The following is a 20834-nucleotide window of genomic DNA, read 5'->3' on the forward strand; positions in this document are numbered from 1 at the left end:
GCTTGGGTGTATTATTAAAAATGAAGAGAAGTCCTGGAAAATGGGTTGACTAAGGGTTGGCCTCAGTTTCGCAACTCTTTAAGCTCGCCGACTCTCCAATGGAGAGCCACAATTCGATTCCGGAGGCTTGCCATTAGTCATAAGAAAAGAAAATTGGGAAAAGCGGAAAAGTGGGAAAATGTCGTCTACAGGCATCCCAAGATGAGTAGTAGTGGGTGGCCAAAAAGGACTCCCATCTCACCTCAGTCGTCATCATCAAAGCCGGCATTCATCTTCCCCTCAGAGCCACAATGTGAAAAATGTGAAACAATTGCAACGATGATTACTTTTTCCAACAGTTTTCCCCCTGTTGCTGTTGTTGCTCGGTCGTAAAGGAAAATTGAATTGCCAATGGGCGGGGCATCAAGTTTGTCCCGCCCCAAGGGGCCGTTTCTGGGGGATTGTACGGAAAACAAGACACGGACAGGCGATGATGAGACGGATGAAACAGGTGAACTCCATAATTATATGCTAAATACTCGGGTAATTAACTCCCCCGGGAACATTAACTATTTGAAGAACTTGATTAAGCTGAAGACTCGCCTCGTGAATTTGCCGGGATGGATGAAGTCCGAGAAAAGCTGCCGCATGTGCGAAATATAATACTGAACATTACCCTTTTCAGCAAGGATAAAATGAGCAGCTGTCAGCAGAGTTGGTTTAGCTTAACATTCCCAGGCTAAATGGCAATTCGAATTGCGATCCTTAATAATTGGCTTTTGTGCAAAGTACTTAAGGCAAAATACTGCTTAGACTCAGATCTATATAAAATATAATCTAGAATTATTTGGTCGGGTTTTACTGAGGCGCAGAGGGACTTTCCATATTAGAAAGCGAGTTTTCCATTTAATAAGCCAAACTTGAAATCTAGAGTATTTTCAGCGGATTTTTCGGGGCTTGTCCTGGCTGGACACCCATAACCATTGCGCGAATAAAAATATTTGCATAGACGAACCGTTCAGCAATTGGATGGACGGCCAAGTGAACAATGGGGAGCACATCATCGGCGGAGTCCGGGGACAGACTATATAAAATGAAAAGTAAACATTGCAGTGTCCGCCGGTGGCCATTGAAATGATAAAGTGCCCGGCTGAGCTCCTCTCCGTCCGGAAAGTTCGCCGGAGTCGGACAAAAGGCAGTAAAATGCATGCTTAGTGTTTTTGGAGTCCGGAGAGGGGCTTAATGGCATTAGGAGGGGGCCACGGAGCAGTCAGTCTGGAACTATGTACATCTGGTTTTATCCGCATGTTGTGTGTGGCAAGTCGGGCGAAAGGCTTTCATGCTTTTTGGATTTGTCCAAACAAAGATTTATTGGGTCTAGTTTTGGGGCTCTGAATTTCGCAGGAGTGGCGAGGGTGTGAATGCTGTTTATTTTTAAACTGTTTGTGGCTGTAGCAAGTGAGGAAGAAAGTTGTGGAAGACTCAAAGAACCTCTCCACTCTCTATTCCCTGCAAAACATTGGCAGAAACGTTGGCAAACAAGTGACAGTTTACTCCATTAGTGTAAGTTACTTGCCCAAGCAACTAGCTTATCAACTAGCACATTTCAGCTTAGTTAACTTCTTAGCTGCGATTCAATTAACACTCGCTCGCTAAACCCCGTCACTCCTCGTCACTATTCAGACGTGGCAGCTACATGAGCTCTAATCGCACTCCCTGACAATATCTGCCCAATAAATTCAATTTCAAGTGCAGCCTTCGCGCGAATCTAGTCAATTCGAGACCTGGCTGCTTTTTTCAGCCGTCTGCAACAACTTAATTGCATTCGGCCACTTTCTTTGCCGCCCACCTCTGCTGAATACACCAAAACCCAGCTCCAGCTCCAGCTCCAGCTCCAATTAGTGTGGCAAGCTCCACGGAGCACTTTCAGATCGAAACTCGTTTCGCCGTTCAATCACTGCGCTTTTGGCGCTACACCGCACATGCCAGTAATTGCAATCATATTTCGACACGCTGCGCTCTATGCATTGGCCATAAACTTCTTCCCGGTCCGAAAATAAAGCGTTTGAAAAAGTGTCAATGCCACACAACTGCGGCAAGCCGACGAGTGTCTACCCTCAAAGTACTGACTTACTAAAAAAAAGTTAGGGTATAGCACAAGCCAAACTGAAACTAAACTGATGAGCGAGTTGAGTGCGTGTCCGATCGGCTTAGCGTTGAACGAGCTCCCGATGGAAATTAAGCTCAATGATTGAACAGTTTTACTTTCCGCCTGGCCTCTTTGCCACTCTGCCATTTCTGCGACAGTTCGTGTGACTCGAAACTATTGGCTATAATGGCTTACTGCGTTGAATTGCGGCGATTTGTTTGCTGGTCAACAATAACTTCAGCCGGCTTAATTGGTCTCGTTCGCCACTCGGCTGCGTTGACCCCCAGCAGCTGGGGCATGTGCATTGAACTTCGGAGGAGACGGGCCAAGCGAGACCCTCGCCCAAGTCCTCCGCCTCCCAGAAGTGCAAGTGGCAAGTATTTTTAGAGCAGCCAAATGCAGCACACAAGTCAAACGCCTCCGGCGACTCGATGCACTCTGAGAAATCAGCGGGTGGAATATGCACTTTGTATTGGAAGGAAAATAAGTTCTTATGACTTTTTTGTATGACTTCGAAGCTCGTCGGTAAAATGTAAAAATCTTTCCTACTTCCTAAGTCCATGCTTCAAAAAATGTATTTTGTATGCTCTTTCCGTTTTCATTCCTACTCGTAAATTCAATTTTGATGTCTCTCAGCACCTTTTCTTTTATATTACTTAATTTACAACAGTTAAGTTAAGTACTTTCATCTATTTAACAATGAAGTACGAGTATCTATTTAGTCATGAGCCATCATTTTGCCGAGTGTACAACCCAACCACCGCCACTTCGAACATCGAACATGTTGCAGGAAAACTGTGAGTTGGCACGAAAATCGCCGGCAAAAGCGAGTTTTTCGAAGCCATCGCAACAGTTCGGATCGGTCGCTTGGTTTCGCTGCGTCGACGGACGGGAGATTTTCGCGCGGATACAGATACGGCTACTACGGATACGGATTGTTTTGATTTGGTTTGTTTTGTTTTGATTCGATTCGCCGGCTTCAAGCGACGCGTGCCAATCGCGAAAGTAAATGGCGGCAAGTCAAAGAGTGTGTGAATGTGAATAAAGTTGATTAACGACGAGCATCGCTCAGAAGTGCCAAAATAAAGTTAATGTGCCAAGTGAACGGCCCTCGAATAATGCTCTTGGGATTCTCCGACTTTAAACTCGTACGCGAACGTACAAGCTCGTCCATAAATTGTATCCAACAGGCTGCTGTACATGGAGGATGTATGCTTCATGGCTTTAAAAACCCACCATCAGCAATACCCTGAAACTCGCTAGCACCCTCCATAATTATCGCCTTATCTCAATGCACACAAATTAAAAGGCTTACTGCAGCCAGACAAACAGTGCCCAAAAAACTGCCAGGCCAGACGATTTTTTCTCCACGGACCACGTTTTATGTTCATGTATCCTCGATAAGAGTTGTGCGCTATTTAAGTCCTTGGAGGAGTGGTTTTCACGTCGGCGGACCTCTGGGAATGAAAAGTTTTCGGAGTAAAGAGTTGGGAAAGCGTAGCTATAGCAATATATAGCTATTAAAATTTATACCATTTGAAATTTGATCTTGTGGCTTGCGCCTTTCTCCTTAAAAACCTGGCTAAACTTCGTTTTGGATTCACTGCAACTATTCCTCCAATGAAATTGTGGCTTGGAATTCGTTGTGCGTTGTGTCCAACGCCACCGTAAATAAACTCCCATAAATGTTTACATTTTGTTGGAATACAATCCCAATTTGGGCACTATCGAGCCACATCGCTTAGTAAAGGGTGCACTTTATCCTCGTTCTTATCAGTCAATTTCACCCTAATTTACCACCTTTCCATATGACTGCCTCCAAAGTAGTCAGACGGTCTGAAGAAAACGGGAGTCGTCTAAGTTCGGAGCCCAGCGGTAATTAGTGGCAGACAATGGTTAGGAAGCTAACCGAGTTTGGGATCCCAAAGGGTGCTAATCTCCATTGTCATCGCATGTTGCAGACTGGTTGATAACCGGTTTTTCGGGGCTTTCGACGCGTGTCTCCAATTAATCACCGCCTCGAATCCGTTGGTTCTTCGGAGCTTCTAGAAGCGTGTTCCCCGCGTCTCTAATTACATTTATTCAAGTGGCAGCTGGGACCGAAAGGATTATGCTGCTTCAGTCTGGAAGACTGGGAAGATGCATGGAAGCTACCATATTCGGGACTCCTGCTAATTATGCTTACCAGTTGGGAGTGCGATGGCTTGAAGTCGGGGACTTTCAGTTTTCAATTTTCCAGTGCTGCTCTGCCACTGACATCTGACAAACTGACAATCTGACAATCTGAGACCCTGTCAAGCGGGCAACAGGCGCTGTCAAAATCCTTCGGTGGGGGGCATTGAACTCGCAACCCTCACAGAAGCCGAGTCGAAATCCAAATCAAAATCGAAACTCGAGATACCAGAAGCAAGCTGTCAAATTATCAAGCAAGCAAAATCAATTGTGCGGGGAGCCCTATTCCTCTGCTTTCGGTTCAGTCCAAAACATAAGCCAATAAGATAGGGGCACAACATCTCGGGGCAAAGCGTGTGAATAACCCGAGGTACCTGATAGTTGAGGGAGAAGTGAGCGTTATTGGTTGATGGCAGCGTGGCGCTAATGGCTTAATTATGGTAATGGTAATGGTATAATGGTAAAGGCCACTGGCGGGAGGCGGGTTAAAATCCTGTGGTTGCGATGACAATTAGGCGACTTCAGCGACGAGCTGCTGGCATGAATTATGAAGATATCTCAGGAATTGCAGTTTAAATGAGCCAAGCAGAGAGTAATTCGTCGCGTATAATTATATTAATAGGTCTCTCTTATACCTCACATGTACATATTTTTAACGCAATTACCTTACTCCTTAATGCACAGAAATCTACTCAAATTGTATGCAAATTGCTTGACAATTTAAAGTCCATATGCGGGGGTCTGGAGCTCGGAATTGATACACTCCCCTTTCAATAACCGCGACTTAAAAGACCACCCAAGACTCTCGTCCAGAAACATTGACTCTTCATACGTTTCGTGTCGCCTTTTCAATTGGCCAGCGGAGCGAAGAATCAAGATTTCAGACAGCCCAAGGAAATGTCAATTGCAACTTCAGAACACAGCAAGCGATTATGAAATATTCATGGAAATATGCATACAAGTATATCTTTTCCGACTCGAATTCAAGATGTGGGCCGCACCTCGCACACCGATCTTAATCGGCCCTTTGAAGCAGTTAATTGGCTGACTGGGGGAAGGAGTTGGAAAGGGTGAAATAGTCGGAAAGCAAATGTCATTTGGAGTTGCCCAAAAAGAGTGAAATGCGTATAAATCTCTTGCCCCACCCAACTTTGCCCTCCTTCCTGTCAGTCCCCCTGCTCCCATTCAATGCAAAATGCCGTGACAAATTGTTGATTTGCTTTGACATACAAAAAGAAAAACGCTTTTGTCTTCGGGCTTCCATTCGGATACCCAGCAGCTTTTGCCTGGGGGGAGTATTAAGCCTAGGAAGTCGAAACTATCATTGTTTCGATCAAGCTAAACACTTCCACTTTATTTGGGTGGCTAGTAAAAAGTTCCTATAGGGACTGGCCATAACAGCTTGAAATATTGCTGTGCTTTTAATTTTCTTCCCCTTCTTCGGAGTGCAGTAAAAGAGATTTATTTCCTGTCCACAGAAGTGCAGTGCCCATAAACCCAGAAGACGAGGGTATCGCAAGGTTGTGACACTCTCGAAACTTGTATCTTTGCCTTTGTTTTTCATTCGCTTTTCCACTTTTGTATATTTAAGCGGAAGCTAAAAGACTCTTTCAAGTTGATTTCTGCTCCATAAACTTGTCTATTTCTGTTTTGGTCCCCGCTGTTCGCTGGAGCGCAAAAGGCAGCCCCGCATTCCCATCGCTCCCCCAAAATCCCCCCATTCCCCCAACTCCCCCAATGCCACATGCGTACTTACCCCTCCTCTGGCGCTACCAGAATTTGGAGCAGCACGTGCATTTGCACGTTTTAAATTTGCTCCCCACTTCCCACTCCCCAAGTGCGCCCCTTCATTTCATGCCTCTGCCTTTGTTTATATTTAGATGGAAGTATTTTTTGTGTCAGCTGGGAGGGGTTGCGGGGCTTGGGGCGGGCTCTTGCCGTAAATCTCCTCAGAATTTATTTGTTAAAGCCGCAGACGAAGTTCGGCTTGATATGCACCGCATGTGCCCGTAGCGCCACGTTGGAGTTTCCAGCAACCCGAGGACCATTGGAGTGATTGAACGCCAGCATTGTTAGATTTATGTTTCCAGACCCTCCAGGACAGGGAAACTGCCAAATGGCCCACAAACTCCAGTCCAATCCAGGCTTGGCCGGCACAACAATGGCAAAGTTACACCGATTCGGAGACCCATTCATTTACTATGCGAATTTCCTCTCTAAACTGCATTCTGACGTAGGGCTGTTCCCGCCCGCGCTGGCAATTATGTTCGTGACGAAACAACTTCCAATGGCCACTGAACACTGAAATAAATTAAAAACTTTCCATACATTTCAAATTTCCAGTAAAATCCGTTTACAAGCCGAAGTATACGTTTTGCATTGAAGAGAAGTATTTCCAATTAGGTATTCGCCCAGCTGCTGTCATTTCTTTCAGTGTTCCTCCACATATTGGATTATGTATGCGTGTCTTTCCACAACTTTTTGCCACTTCTTTGCCGCATATTAAATTATTTTCCTTTAGCCAACTTGCGGCCACCATTGTACGTGACTAAACGTCAATTTCCACTTCTTGCCGCTTCGGGCACTATGCAAAATGCATTTTCAAAAACCGATTTTAATAATTCCCCAGAGCCTCGGGCCTCTTATGTGTCGGCGTAGATAAGAGCTGGGTAAACGGCTCTGCCACTTCTTATGCAGAGTGCGAAAAGTGCAACGCTCTGATAAGAACGCCAGTTTCCTTCAGTCCTGCCACTCGAAACTTTTCCCCAACTCAACTGGCGGCCGTCGGCATTTTAAGTGTGTCAAAAAGTTGCGGTTCAAGTTGGCTACGTGATATTTCTCGAATCGAACGATTAGTTATCGCTGATTATGGAGGGTGGTGAGCAGCAGGATGGGAATCGGTTACAGATATTATAGCCCACTTACTATTCCTACTGACTTTACCAAGAGTAGCGGACGTAGTGTGACTTTTCTAAACATCTTTACATACTCAGCTATCCGAAAGGGTATTATTTTTAAATGGGAAAAAGCCACCTTTGCTGTGTAGCATCTTCAATGAACACCGTTCAGCAAATCACCTTTTTGTTACCCCTTCTATGCCCCCTGGAAAACCAACTCCTCGTGGGTCAAAAGTCTTGTAAGCACATCGTTTTCACTCCAGAGAATCCAGCCTGCCAAGACACCCCTGTACTACGAGTATTCATGGATTTCTATAGATGCCGCCTAACTTCCTGTTCGTCCTGTTCCACATCTTCGCCCAGCCGAGCTCTTTGGGTCCGGACTTGAGTGACAAACCACAAACAGCAAACAACCAACAGCAATTTGCAACAATTTATGGAAATTATGCAGTCAGTCGGGACTCAGCCGAGTCGAGTGGTTTCGGCCTGGCCTAGTCCGGGTTTTCTCCGAGGTTCTGATTGTCGTAATTGTTGCCGTGTTGCTGTGTTGCTGTGGCAGCGTGATTACGCAACCGCCGCAAACTTTCGATAAATCAGAAAAATGCACCCATAAGTCAAAGTCGATGGGGAAATAGCTGACGATCCCAGTACACGTGTCAAGTCCCTTGTTACACTTATCGAATCGAATCCAGCCCGTTTCTGCCCATTACCTTTTACGACAAATTGATTAAGCATGAATTTCGCACCCTCGCAACTGCGGAGAACACAGCTGATGGGAAAATATGACCACTTTGAGAGCATTTAGCAGGCACTTGAAAAATTCCTAAAAAAGGATGTTGCAAGGACTCTCGGTGGGTGGGCGCAACTGCCACCCACTCACGTGTCACGCACACGTGCGTATGATGTACACGCAATATTATTTGTTCCAGCTTTCCATCCTTGTAATTGAAGTTATTGATTTTCCTGCCGGGAACCAGCAAAAAGAGCAGGGAATCCGCATCCGCTCAATCCTGAAGTTTATAGCGAGTTGAGCCAAATCTACCCCATTTTTTGGGTTCTTCTCGATTAGCCGCATCGGCAGTCATACATCAAAAACAAATGTCGGCCCGTCTGGTTTGGTTTGTCTTGCACGGAAGCTGCAAATATGTTCACTTAATTGCATTAAACTTGGGTTGGGACCGGCTGTGCAACCCCCATTTGTTTTTGGGCTGAGATCAAAGTGCTGTGCAAATATTTCGCTTGGGTCATCCCAAAATGGATTACTTTTCCCTTCTCGGACGGACTGTGTTTGACTGGAGGGCGTTGCTACCAGTCATTTTGGCGGATTTGTTCCATTTCTACGTCCTCTGCAGCATCCCCGACTTAATTGCAAACTAATTACACAAAGTAAACATTCCGTTCCGATATCTGAGCTCATAATTAGTGTGAAAATGGTGTATTTATGTAATTAAAAGAGAATAGTGGGAAGAAGAAGGAAATCAAATTGGGGGAAGATGGGAGTTTCTTATAGAACGGCAGACATCAAAAACATACCCTTTGATCTTTATTTTAAATAAAACAATATGTAGAGAGACATCATACATATTTCGAAAAGCCATAAAGTATACAATATAAAACCATAAAATAACCTATTAATACAGTTAAGGAGCCATTAATAGTAACTTAAATACCCCTCCAGATAAATAGACATTTTCATAACAAGCCAAATAGTAATGGAAAACTCCAAAGTGTAATGTGAAAATTCGAGAATATAAGCAAAAGCTAATTCAGTGCCAAAGTTGCATCTAAATGCCAAATTTAATATAGTTATCGATAATCCGCGTCAACCGAAGAAACATGGGAAATGCATCATCCTCGTCGGCGAATGGTGGAAAAAGTTCACGGAAATGCCGCAGTCTACCCAACTCACCGGATGTCAGAAGGTAACCAAGCATTTGAGCTTTCAGCTTCTATATACTCGGGTTTTTTCCGGGAAAGTGCCAGTTTAGATTTCTGGCCACTAATGAGTGTCATTATGGGTACGAAGAGCATTTGGATTGAGCCAAGTGTCAGCACAATAAATCAAGTCAATCATGCCCAACTTCAGGGCTATCTATAGACCGAAATGAAAACAAAGTTCCACCAGATTTACGATAATTTCTCAAGCTAAACGGGATATTTTTAGGAACACATTTTTCCGGGCAGCTAATGGAAATGACATTTCGTGGTTCCCAACATGTTTGCGGGCAAGTGCAAATTTTCCCAGCTCACTCCAGATTCATAATTAATGCCGGCGCAGTCTGTCCCGACTGATTCCACATCTTGTGGTTCTTACGTACATACTCGTATGTACATCTGTCTGGAGGTGCCGAAAACGACACAGAAGATGGCACGCAACGATCGTAGTGCCGAAAGCACTTGGATCTGAATGAAGAAGTTCTGGCTGCCAGCCAGACGGCATCTAAATCCAGCTGGAGCCCTCGGTTTGTTGCCCTCTCCCAATGGAAATACGTTGCATAATCCAGCGATCGGCCGAGTTCAGCTGCCCCGCCACATCCATATTACTCAAATATTTCAAAGTGCATTTTAGATATGGGAACACACTGCGGGAGTGCTCTTCCAACCCCCTTAAATAATCTTGGAAAAGAAAAGCGTGCTCGAAATCAACCACCGTATCTAAAAACCATTCAGTTATGATGGAAATGGTGTGACATTCCATTCTCCCCTCATTTCAAAGTCAATAAATAAAACATTTGCCAAAGTTGCATAATTGAAAAAGAGAGCGAGTGCTCGGGAATCCCGTAGTGCGTTATGCATGTGTGCTACTTATCAGAAGTCCTCGTGCAACCCTTGGAAAATTCTGCTGTTCGAGCAACCCCCGCACGGACTCGACTCCTCAAACAAAAATATAAAACACAAAATGTTGTCAGCTGCATTTAGCTTTGGGTGCGAAGAAAATGCCTATTTATGTTTTGTTTGGCGACGCTATAAATGTCATTATTAGGAAAAATATGTCCTATATGTCAGGATATATGTAGGAGATGAAAGTGAGCTTCACAGAGTGAGGTATGCAATTGCTTTCCTAAAATCGCCAAGTGTTCTATCAGTGTAAGGTTTGAGGAGCAAAGTTAAGGAGTCACAATGCAACTCTTCATACGCGCCATTCAAATTCGTTTCAAAAATGGTCCTAATACCGTGTATCGTACCTCGAAAACCCTACTGCAGACTTGGTGTGACTGCGGCACCAGGAAGTGGAAGTCGCCACTTGAGTCGGCCAAGTGTGGAAGCTGCCGAAGAGGCTCCCTCTACGCCCCACGTCCTTCGAGACTCCAAGACTCGCACTTTGTGTTCCCATTTTGTTTGTTTGCTCGGCCACTCTCCATTTGCGGCTTGTTTACAGGCTTAAGCCAACCTGCTGCATATTTAAGGATGTCAACCAGCCGACAAAAGGTGGCAGTCCGACGGTGACGACGGCCATTAGCAGGCTGAGAAACATCTTTCAGCTTGCCGATCTGGAGGGGGAGGTGTATCTTGGCAGACGCTATTAATTGTTTCTTGTGCCACCAGCTGCAGCTGAGAAAATGCGTCTCCAAAGGCACACAAAAAACAAAAAGCACCAAGTTTCGCCCCGTCTTATAGCTGAAAATCGTGACTTTATGTGCACTTGAAAATGGGAGAACACAATATGGCTGCAGTTGTGTTTCTTTTGGGCCAGAAAACCAGAAAGCCAGAAAGTCGGGAGATTCCCGGGGGTCCGGGCCACTATGTAGATGATGGCAGATGACGGTGGATGAAGGTACACGACTCTGAAGAATGAACACGTTCTCCAGCGCATCGCATTACCAACATTTCAAAGGGCGGAGACATTGCGACATGGCTATTAGTTGGGAACAAAGCCGGTGTTGATTATGAGCTAAGTGAAAGGGCGAGGTATCCCTATCCCCAAGGAACAAATTCTTTCAAGCGAAAATTACGAAAGTTTGCGGACTGCTTTTCACTAGACGAGTAATTTATAAAGAGTTACACTAGATATGTAAACAGAAAAATGTACAAGAGTGTAAGATTTCCCTTCTGGAAATGCACTCCCGTCGATTTGTTTGTGATTTCATTGGAAGCAGGTTTAAATAAACACATCCAATCGAGTTTCATTCAGAGGCTCTCCCGAGCCATAAACATTCTGCCTCTGAATAGCTCTTTAATTCGATTCTGCACTGCGGTTGTGGACCACTCCCTAGCCATATCAATGGCAAATAATTATGCTTATTACCAGCCATTCAACACCTTTTCAAAAGTCCAATGGCGAAGGGAAGACTGAGATACAAAGCGTAGAAATAAAGCACTCCTTAGACAAAGTATCTTATTCTCGAGGTGCCCACGTTGTTCTGCCTTTTTGGCCAGGCCAACTCGCATAAACTGCAAACAGGCCTTGGCTGTTGATTTGGGCTGACAGGCAGGCGAGTCGAAACATTCTGGCGGTGAACGGGAAAGTATCCGATGGATGCGGTTTTGTGTTGGACAGCGGTTCATCGGTTCTTTGAGGTTGTGCAGTAGCCAGCCGAATTGCTGTGGCAAATTTACGAAACTCTGGACCTAACGGCAGTACCGCCACAACCACTCAAAACTCAGAGGGTTAAAGAGGTTTTTGGGTTAATATGGATACGAAAATTGGCCGAACCGATCTATCGTGACGAGTCTTGAGTCTGCCAAAGTGCCGGCTTGAGGTGCGGCCGTTCGAAGCTCGAAAGCATTTCTTCCCCGGATGGATTCATATTGTTAAATGACTCAAATGCCAAAGGGACAAGCCGGATTTCGAGCTCTAACCATAACGGGCTAACTCCATGCAACACGCCATGTGTGCAGCGCAATAATAAAAGCGAAAGATGCTGCATAAAAGGCAACTGGCAGATTCCCAAAATGGTCACAGCAGGCACAGCCAGTGGAGCCTCCTTGTGTCCACACACGTTGTCTCACTCTCGTCTTAATTGCACTGGGAAAGAACTCCCGATGGAAGGCCATATTAATATTTGGTACCAGAAAGCATGAGATAATTCCATAAGCCAAGTAGTCAGCTGTATTAAAATCTGCTTATGCACTCAGAAAACAGTTTTCAACGAGTTAAAGCTGCTTATATATTCTAGATGTTTTAGCTGTGTGTTGTGTTGTGTTGCTTCACCTTTATTCCTCGAGTGTAATACTGGGCTCCCCAACGAGAGTCAGGCTTTCAGAAGCTGTTGCCATGACAAATGCAACTCAAGTGATACATTGTACACAATGCAGCAGCGAAATGCAATGCAAACTAATGGGCAGCCAGGACGAGAAGTTTTCCGGGGTGTGTGCAGGAGGAGCAGGACTTCAGATATACATATATATATATATATGTATATGGAAGCACAGATGCCATCAACGTTTCCCCCGCCACACGGAAATGTTTAGTGAGTGGTCCAAAACTGCGTGGGCTTGTGGGTTTCTGCAATGGCGGAGTAGCTGGATGTAAGGGGAGGTAAAGCACAGGTGAATGCCACCGGTGGAAGGCAGTGGAATCGGAGGAATCAGCCATCCGCAGAGGCAGCTATTATGAGGAGCCAACATTCGTGGCTCATTCAGTCTGAAAGCAAAGGTCAAAGACACTTGGCAGCTGCTGCTCGTTCTGTTCTGTTCGGTTCTTTTCTGCATCTGTGCAAACCTCCGCATCTCGACATCTCCAGCAACAAATCAAAAATCAGAACAACAAAAATAAAGACGTAAATTCAATTTGTGCAAAAGCGGGGAATGGGCCAAAATAAAGTACATAAAGAGATGTCGGGCGCCCGGTGCATCACTTTTGACATGCGACACCTGAAAGATACGCATCGAAAAGATACGAACAAGATGCAGAGTAGTCCCCGCAGATGTAGATGAAGGATGGCGTCGTGGTGAAGTATTATGTAGGTGGAGGCGAGTGTCGAGCAAAATGTACAAATGCATCATTAGCAAAGTAAGTTGGGGGTTTCACTTGGTATATTCATATTAGTGTTGGTAAAATATGTAATATGTGGACTCACATATTGTGATTTAAAGCAGTTGCGTGCCAAATTGATAGAATGTATAGTACGAGTATACTGGTGCGTTTGCTGACAATAACTTACAAATGTGCACCCATGGAGATTGCGAATATGTTGAAAAACCTGGAGAATGCAATTATTGCGGGGTGAGATTTAGTCTGAGCCTTCAAAAATACAATTACAAGTTAAATGCGTGAAAAAGAATGTCTCGTATGCGAACAATCCTTTCAAAAATCCCGACAAAGGCGAACCAAACTTCGTGGACGTCTAGGGGAACGATATAAAATGCAAATAAAATAATATGAAAGTAATTTTGCAGGATTTTGCCAAGTTTCGCTGGCTGTTTGTCTGTGCAACGCCAAGTAAAAATGTCCTGGCGAAGGAAACATCCTTGCCGAGTCCATGAGTCTGGCATGCGTATTTAATTTGCAGAAGGAGACGTAGCAACTTCATTTGTCTGTCAGCTTTGTTTTTATTGTCTGCTTTTTATTCATTTAATACAATTGCTACCAGTTCTCCGCCGTTTTCTGGCTGACTTATTAATGGCCAACAGCAATTGTATGGCGGCAGCCGTAAGATACATTTCTATCTTTGTCTGCCACTTGGCTTGGCCTCCCGTCCAGAAGTTTATGTGCGCGACTTATTAAAAGTTAGTGCGTTTTGTTTTGTTTACGTTTTTTTACTTCCCTCTTAATTTGCCTTCTTAATCAGACTTATGACTAATTGCGCAGACTGAAATGGAGAGCTCTGCAAAAGTGCTTTCTTTTTCTGTGTAATTTATGGAGGGGATCTCTACTGCAAAAAGTTTAAGCCATTTCCTGACGATTTTTCATTAAAGCCAAATTATACTTTTCCAAAGAGCCATTGAATGACCGTGAAGGCCCGCTTAGAATTACGTTTGCAATTTAGGAACAATTATAGACCAATCAAGCAATTTGAAGAGGCTACTCATGTAACTACGCTCTTTACATGTCCGCAAACAAAAGTACTTTTTCAGTTCACTCTCAACAAGATATGCAAATTTATGATCACGAACATAAAAAATTTACTGCATTGCCAGGTCTTAAAGTCGATGTTGTTTTCTCTTCTTATTTTTTTATTGCACCAAGGGGCTTGGCGGCAACAACAAGCCATTCGTTGGTTAATTTATAAGCATGACATTATTTCAAAAGTATCTTACAGATACTGATACCGCAGTCCGCGCAAATCTGTGATTGCAGACTGCCAATAAATATTTACTTGGGACCAGAGGCGTGGGCGAAGGCCATTAAAACCATAAAAGATTATTTTTAAAAAATTGTAAATTGCATGGTAATTCTCTGTGAATTCATGTAATATTCCTGTTATTATGTGCACTTTAATATCTATATGCGCTTCTCCTCCATTGCAGACAAATTGCTCCCGCCTACGCAAAGGTCAATGGCGGAACTGCCATTCCACTGCCCGCCACCGTGATGGTCCAACGGCGCTGTCCGCCGGATAAAGTGCGTCCACTGCCACCCACACCGAATCACACGCCATGTGAGTACCCATCTCTGGTTTGGGAAAATGTATTAAAAAATGCTGTAAGCCCTCAACCACCCTGATGTGTTTTGCGGGGAGGTGAGGGACCTCCCATTGTTTACCGGGAATAAACAAATTTCGGTCTCGGGGGTCGTTCTCGGGGGTCGGGGGTTGGGAAACAACCACCAAAGCTGGAAAGCGCAGACTGCACTTAGCCCTTTTCAAATGCGTTTTACGGGTGGGCTTGTGACCGAGATTTGGATATTGCGGGGGACATCCCAACTTCATAGCCAGAGCTCCCTGGGGATCCGTTTGGGGTTAGAATTTCGTATGCCAAAAGGTGACGGTGATTTGTGGACGAGGTAACTGAATACTTCATTTAATTAGAAGGCTGGAGAGTAATTGAAAATTCCTCAAATTCAGAGCTACGCACCTCTTGGTTTCAGGTTGAGCAGCACAAATACCCAGGAAAGAACTTTGAATCTTCGAAATATTCACATTAGCAATCAAATGAAAGGTGAGAATTAATCTCATCAACCACAATTTCCCGTTTGTCATGCATTTTTGACCCAATCGTGAGAGAGTGCGGCACAAAACGCTTCATTCTGCTTGAGAATGAGCTTCCCGGTCCGGGGCTTATTATAGAACAGTTTCACTCTCCAGCATGATTTATACACCAAATATTCGACTGGTCTCTGGGCAATCATAAATCTCGGAGCTGCTCTCGAGACTTCTTCCAATCTGTTATCAGCCTCACGCAAGGCAATTAATTAACCTGAACGTCCGCATTGCCACTTGCACAGATTTATGGCTTGACTCTTTCAGTTAAGTGGACGCCGATAATCGTACAATCGAGTGGGATTGCAGGTCCTTAGAGCATTCTATAGCATAACCCTTGATATCGCCCTTGCTTTCAGCAATACCGGGCCTGGGAAAGAGCGGCAGTGATTTCAATACCAGCCGTCCAAACAGTCCGCCCACCAGCAACCACACAATCCAGAGCCTCAAGAGCGGCAACAATAACAGGTAAGGTTCCATTGAAGTCTTCACGTACAGCTTCCTAACTGTACACGCATTTCGTTATAATTATTGAATAATATATCTCATTTCAGCCTCCGACCTCCGAGCGTTAAGAGCGGCATTCCCTCACCGAGCAGTCCGCAGACCGCTCCCCAGAAGCACTCGATGCTGGACAAGCTGAAGCTGTTCAACAAGGAGAAGCAACAAAATGCGGTAAATGCCGCCTCAGTAGCCAGCAAAACGCAGGTCCAGTCCAAGAGGACATCCTCCTCGTCGGGCTTCAGCTCCGCGCGGTCGGAGCGCTCCGATTCCAGCCTGAGTTTAAATGACGGTCATGGATCTCAGCTGAAACCACCCAGCATTAGCGTGAGTTCCCAGAAGCCGCAGCCCAAGACGAAGCAGTCCAAGCTGCTGGCTGCCCAGCAGAAGAAGGACCAGGCCAACAAGGCCACCAAGCTGGACAAAAAGGAGAAGAGTCCGGCGAGGTCCTTGAATAAGGAGGAGTCGGGCAATGAGTCACGTAGCTCCACAATGGGCAGGACTGGCAAGTCATCTTTGGTCCGCGCAGTTGGTGGTGTGGAGAAGAACACACCCAAGACGTCCTCGAAGTCCTCGCTGCACTCGAAGTCGGATTCGAAGAGCTCCTTGAAGGCGCCCCAACTCCTCCAGAGTCCCAGTGGCGGGGGACTGCCCAAGCCTATTGCCGCCATTAAGGGCACCAGCAAGTTGCCCTCCTTGGGTGGTGGTGCTGGCCACCCTCCTGCTGCAGAGTCTCAGCAGCAGAGTCACCAGCAGCTGCTCAAACGCGAAACCAGTGACATATCCTCGAACATATCCCAGCCACCGCCGGCCGAGCCACCCATCAGCACACATGCACATATCCATCAGAATCAGACGCCACCACCTCCCTACTATGCGAATAGTCAGCCAACGAGCCACATATCAGCGCATGGGTTTCTGAGTGAGCCCAGCACGCCGCAACACAGCTCGGGTATCTACGGCAACAGTCGCCTTCCGCCACCAAAGTCCGCCCTCGGCGCTCCTAGGAAACTGGAGTACAACGCAGGACCTCATATACTGTCCTCTCCACCGCACCACATGCGACAGGGAATGCCGCGGCCGCTGGTCAACTCGGCACCCAACACACCCACCGCCTCGCCAAACAAGTTCCACACGATACCCTCCAAGATTGTGGGCACGATCTACGAGTCCAAGGAGGAGCAGTTGCCCGCACCACCACCACCAGCCACTGGAGGTTCCATCCTGCCCATGAGACCGCTGCTCAGGGGCTACAACTCGCACGTGACCCTGCCGACGAGGGGGGCTCGCGGTGGCCACCACCCACATCAATCCTACCTGGACTTTTGTGAATCGGACATTGCCCAGGGCTACTGCAGCGATGGCGATGCTCTGCGCGTGGGCAGCTCCCCGGGGGGATCGCGATTCCACGACATCGACAATGGATACCTTTCGGAGGGCAGCAGCGGTCTGAGTGGGCCCAGCTCGTCCGCAGGAGGCATCTCCCCCGGAAAGCACTTTCTCAGCATGATGCGGGCCCGAACCCAACTGCCCACCACCATCGAAGAGCGGTGAGTTCCATACTTAGTTTGCTTCCAATTTTGCTCAAATTAAAGGCCAACTTAAAGAGTCACTATTGATGCGAGGCTCTCTGCTGTTCAATTGGAACTGATGCGTTGTGCCATCAATCCCTCCGCTTTTAGCGATTGCAGCGCTGTTCTCTGAGTTCGTTCTCAATTATCAATACTGCCTGAACAATGTGAAGTGCCGCGATAAGGAGTTTCAAGAATTAATTCTTAATTATACTCGGAATTATACTATAGCTTCAACCAATTTGTTGGCTTTGCCACCTCCCGCCGTTTGATCAACTCACCTAGTAATCCTGTTCACGAATATTCTTTTTAGGATCAGAATCACTTATTTGTTATACACATTAGTATTTTACGATTTACAACCTTATTATGATGAGCCGTGCTTGGCAGTGTGGTTCCTGAGGTGAGCACTTACTTTCATTTCATCGCCAGTTGCCATGAGTCATCGGAAACTTGCTTCTTAAGGCAACACATTGGTGTTGCCTCCGCTGACACCAATGAGTCAACCAAAAATTGCCGTTCTTCGATTTCGGCCTGGTATGGATGGCTGTTTCCAAGAAGATGGACCCCGCATTTGTGTCTTGTAAATGTGTCGAGTTCTTTTGTCGCCTGCTGGAGGGCAACAAGCGGAATTTAAATGGAGGAAGTGCCGGTTTGGGTGCTACTTTGAGTCCAGGCTTGGGTGCACTTTCGATGGGTTTTGATGTCATTTCATTCAGCTGTCTCCATTTTACTCGCGCGCCACGCACAATTGGCCGCACTTTTTGTGTCGCACATTCAACATGTAGAACTGACTGTCAGTTGAGCACCTCTCATCACCATGTGAAGCAGTTAATTGCGTTGGCAGCCACTTAACCACCTCAACAACTTCCTGCAGGATACACAAGGGTATCCACTTCACAAAGGCCAGCTCCGATCCAGCTAAAATTTGCCAATTTGCATGAAATCCACTCGACGACAACTGCCAGAATCCCTGCCTGTAATCGTGCGGTGGCATGTCAAATGTCATTTACTATTGTCAAAGGCAGGCGACCCGACAATCGACAGCACTCACCTGTCAGCAGGAAATGCTCCTCGCATAGGTATTGCCCCACCGGAAAATCCCCATGGAAAATCCACCTGCTCGTGCCTATTTTCCAAAAAAGTCGGAGTTTGCTTAGAAATCTGATAATTCCTAATGTTGAGTTAGATTTTAGTAGTGAGTAACATTTCTAAAAGCCGAAACTGTAAGATAAGCTAGTTGGAGTGGAGATATGCTAAAAAGGAGCAGATACACTTCTTTCGCGATAAAAGTTGATATTGTCGCTCTTGCAAATTGAATGTGGGATTGTTACTAGTTGTTTTGAGATAAATCTTAGGCATTTATGCAGATTTCTTTGAATTAATTCATGTTTATTGCAGTTTTGCCCAATCTATTTCTTTACAGCTTAACATATGTGTTGATCAGATTTACATTTTCGTTCTTATTGTTATTATTATTATTCTTATCGGTCTTCGGGCTGTCATTGCCCCCCAAAATGGCGTCAGCAATTGCCTTGAGTATGCCAGATACCCATCCTCCCTGAGCAGATACTCCGTCAACTTGGTGGTTTTGCTGTGCACGATACTGCTTAATAGCATTATTGATGTTATTCTTTTTCTGAGCTGTCAGATGTAGGCGACTGGAGTATTTCTCGTAAAAGGCTATCAGCTTGGGCAAATTGCGGGCCTTCGTGTATTTATCGACGGAGGGATTCCCGAAAATCTGACTTATTTCTCGGGACTTGGCCGCGAATTCAGCTTCACTTTGGGAGTGTCCTGAGCCCAAAAGGCAGCCAAGAACCAGGAGAAGGCAGCTGAAAACATTTAATATTAAGTCGGCTGGACTTAGACTTGCTCAGTATTTAGTATTGCTCACCTAATTTGCAGTGCGGAATTCATCTTCAATGTTGATGTGTCGCTGTGTACTGTTCGATTGGAACTTATAAGATGCAGTATCAATCTCTGCGCTTTATATGCGTTTGCCAGCGTACTGCACCGCATTCTTATCACTTACTGGGTGATTTTATTATAGTTCATTTCTCCGAATTCGTTCTCAGGGTATCAATTCTGCACAGAATAAGATAATATAGAGGATTCCACTTAAACGCATTTAATGGCATGTTCTAAGAAAAGGCGCAGTGAGCATTATATGTATGTAATTGAAATACTATAATGAAATGACTAGATTTATACAAAGTTTATTAGTCTCATATTATGAACTAATTCGGCTTACCTTTACTATATATAGAATATACCCAAGAGTAGCTGCAATTAAATTGTCGAAATTGCTCATTATTCGTCAAAGAACTTGTCGGAATGTAGCTTTGCCACATCGTATTTCATTAAAAAGCGCTCACGGACTGTAAATGGGAAAATGAATGAAAGTGGGGCTGTCAGAGGCTTTTCACATTTTCATTAGCTTGCGGTTCTGTCAGCGCGTTTGATCTCTGAAATTAATGCAATACCACTGCCGGAACGAACTGAGCTCTTGTAAATAGGAACAGCTGTCGCGAAGTTCAGTGGAATCCCAAATAGAAAGTGACCCTGGACCTCGAGTCTAAGCCCGACCACGTAGTGCAGCTGGAAAATATTTTGTAATTGAATTTTAATGCACGTCGCTGACTGGCAACCTGTCGCATTAGCGTCAGCGGTGGAGCCACAGGACCCTCGGCGAGTCCTTGGGGGCAGGAGCTAATCAGTTGCGGCGCAGACACCTGCAGGACATAATTTCCGAAGCCCAACAAGTGAGCCGGTCTTATGACGCCTCAACATGCGTTGTCTAGCCATGAAAGTAAATCAAAATGCAGCAGGGCGCAAAAATACTTCAGCATGGATATGGATATCGGGCGGGCGCAGGGAAAAGGGGTAAATTGTGGCATCGGAAGCAGACAGTTAGCTGCAAGCCAGACAGGATGTGCAGAGGGGCAGGGGCAGTGGTGCCCCAACTGGACGTACATATGGCGATATCCTCGGTGGCTCGACGCTGGCCATCGGAAATCCCAGCTACCTCCTTTTATTTAATAAAGCATTTTTCAATGCAATTGATTTATGGTGCGAGCGTGCCATTCTTTTACACACACTTTTAACGCACACGGTAAGTGAAAATGAACTTTTATTGCATTTCTCGAAAGGGAATTCCCCAGAACATTGTTTAGATTAAGGAATGGTTAGGAAATGAAAGCTTGCCAAGTTAAATTCATTTTATTTTAACACATTAAAGAGGATGATCAGCTAATTCAAATTCGAATTGCCAAAAGTTATTTCACGCATATGGGGCATTTTCCATGAACATAAATTGAAAATAAGCTTCGCAGCTAGTCCCCAATCTTACTTACCACGTTATAATGCCTGGAAATGGTTTTTATTAATTCAATCCCGAAACCCAGTGAACCAAGCAGCGTGGACTAAAAGTGTTTCCTGACCGGGCATTTCCACCTGTCTGCTGTCCACTCGAGTGCTCAAT

The 20834-nt window shown here is 45.3% G+C and overlaps 2 protein-coding genes across 9 annotated transcripts in view; one reads left to right on the forward strand and one right to left on the reverse strand.

The window, feature by feature from the left end:
- Positions 1 to 20834, forward strand: part of LOC6548947 (protein sickie) — a 135234-nt gene that overhangs the window by 71822 nt on the left and 42578 nt on the right. For 4 of the 8 annotated variants that reach the window (XM_015156478.2, XM_015156483.2, XM_001974168.3 and 1 more), the window contains 3 exons: positions 14608 to 14738; positions 15638 to 15746; positions 15833 to 17329. In XM_015156478.2, the coding sequence (XP_015011964.2) occupies positions 14608 to 14738; positions 15638 to 15746; positions 15833 to 17329 (1737 nt within the window). Of the gene's footprint in view, positions 1 to 2958; positions 3338 to 8875; positions 9120 to 14607; positions 14739 to 15637; positions 15747 to 15832; positions 17330 to 20834 lie in introns of those variants that run through there. The other 4 variants (XM_026980251.1, XM_015156475.2, XM_026980252.1 and 1 more) reach the window with 3 other exon arrangements.
- LOC26527104 (protein Turandot E-like) lies at positions 18722 to 19352 on the reverse strand. Its single transcript, XM_015157425.2, has 2 exons — positions 19248 to 19352; positions 18722 to 19185 (listed from the first exon to the last, which is right to left on the reverse strand). Exons 1-2 carry the CDS (start codon positions 19268 to 19270, stop codon positions 18771 to 18773), a joined length of 438 nt encoding a protein of 145 aa, XP_015012911.1. The 5' UTR covers positions 19271 to 19352; the 3' UTR covers positions 18722 to 18770.

Source organism: Drosophila erecta, unplaced genomic scaffold (assembly GCF_003286155.1).
Source record: "Drosophila erecta strain 14021-0224.00,06,07 unplaced genomic scaffold, DereRS2 tig00000092-arrow-pilon, whole genome shotgun sequence".
NCBI classification, from domain to species: Eukaryota; Metazoa; Arthropoda; class Insecta; order Diptera; family Drosophilidae; genus Drosophila; species Drosophila erecta.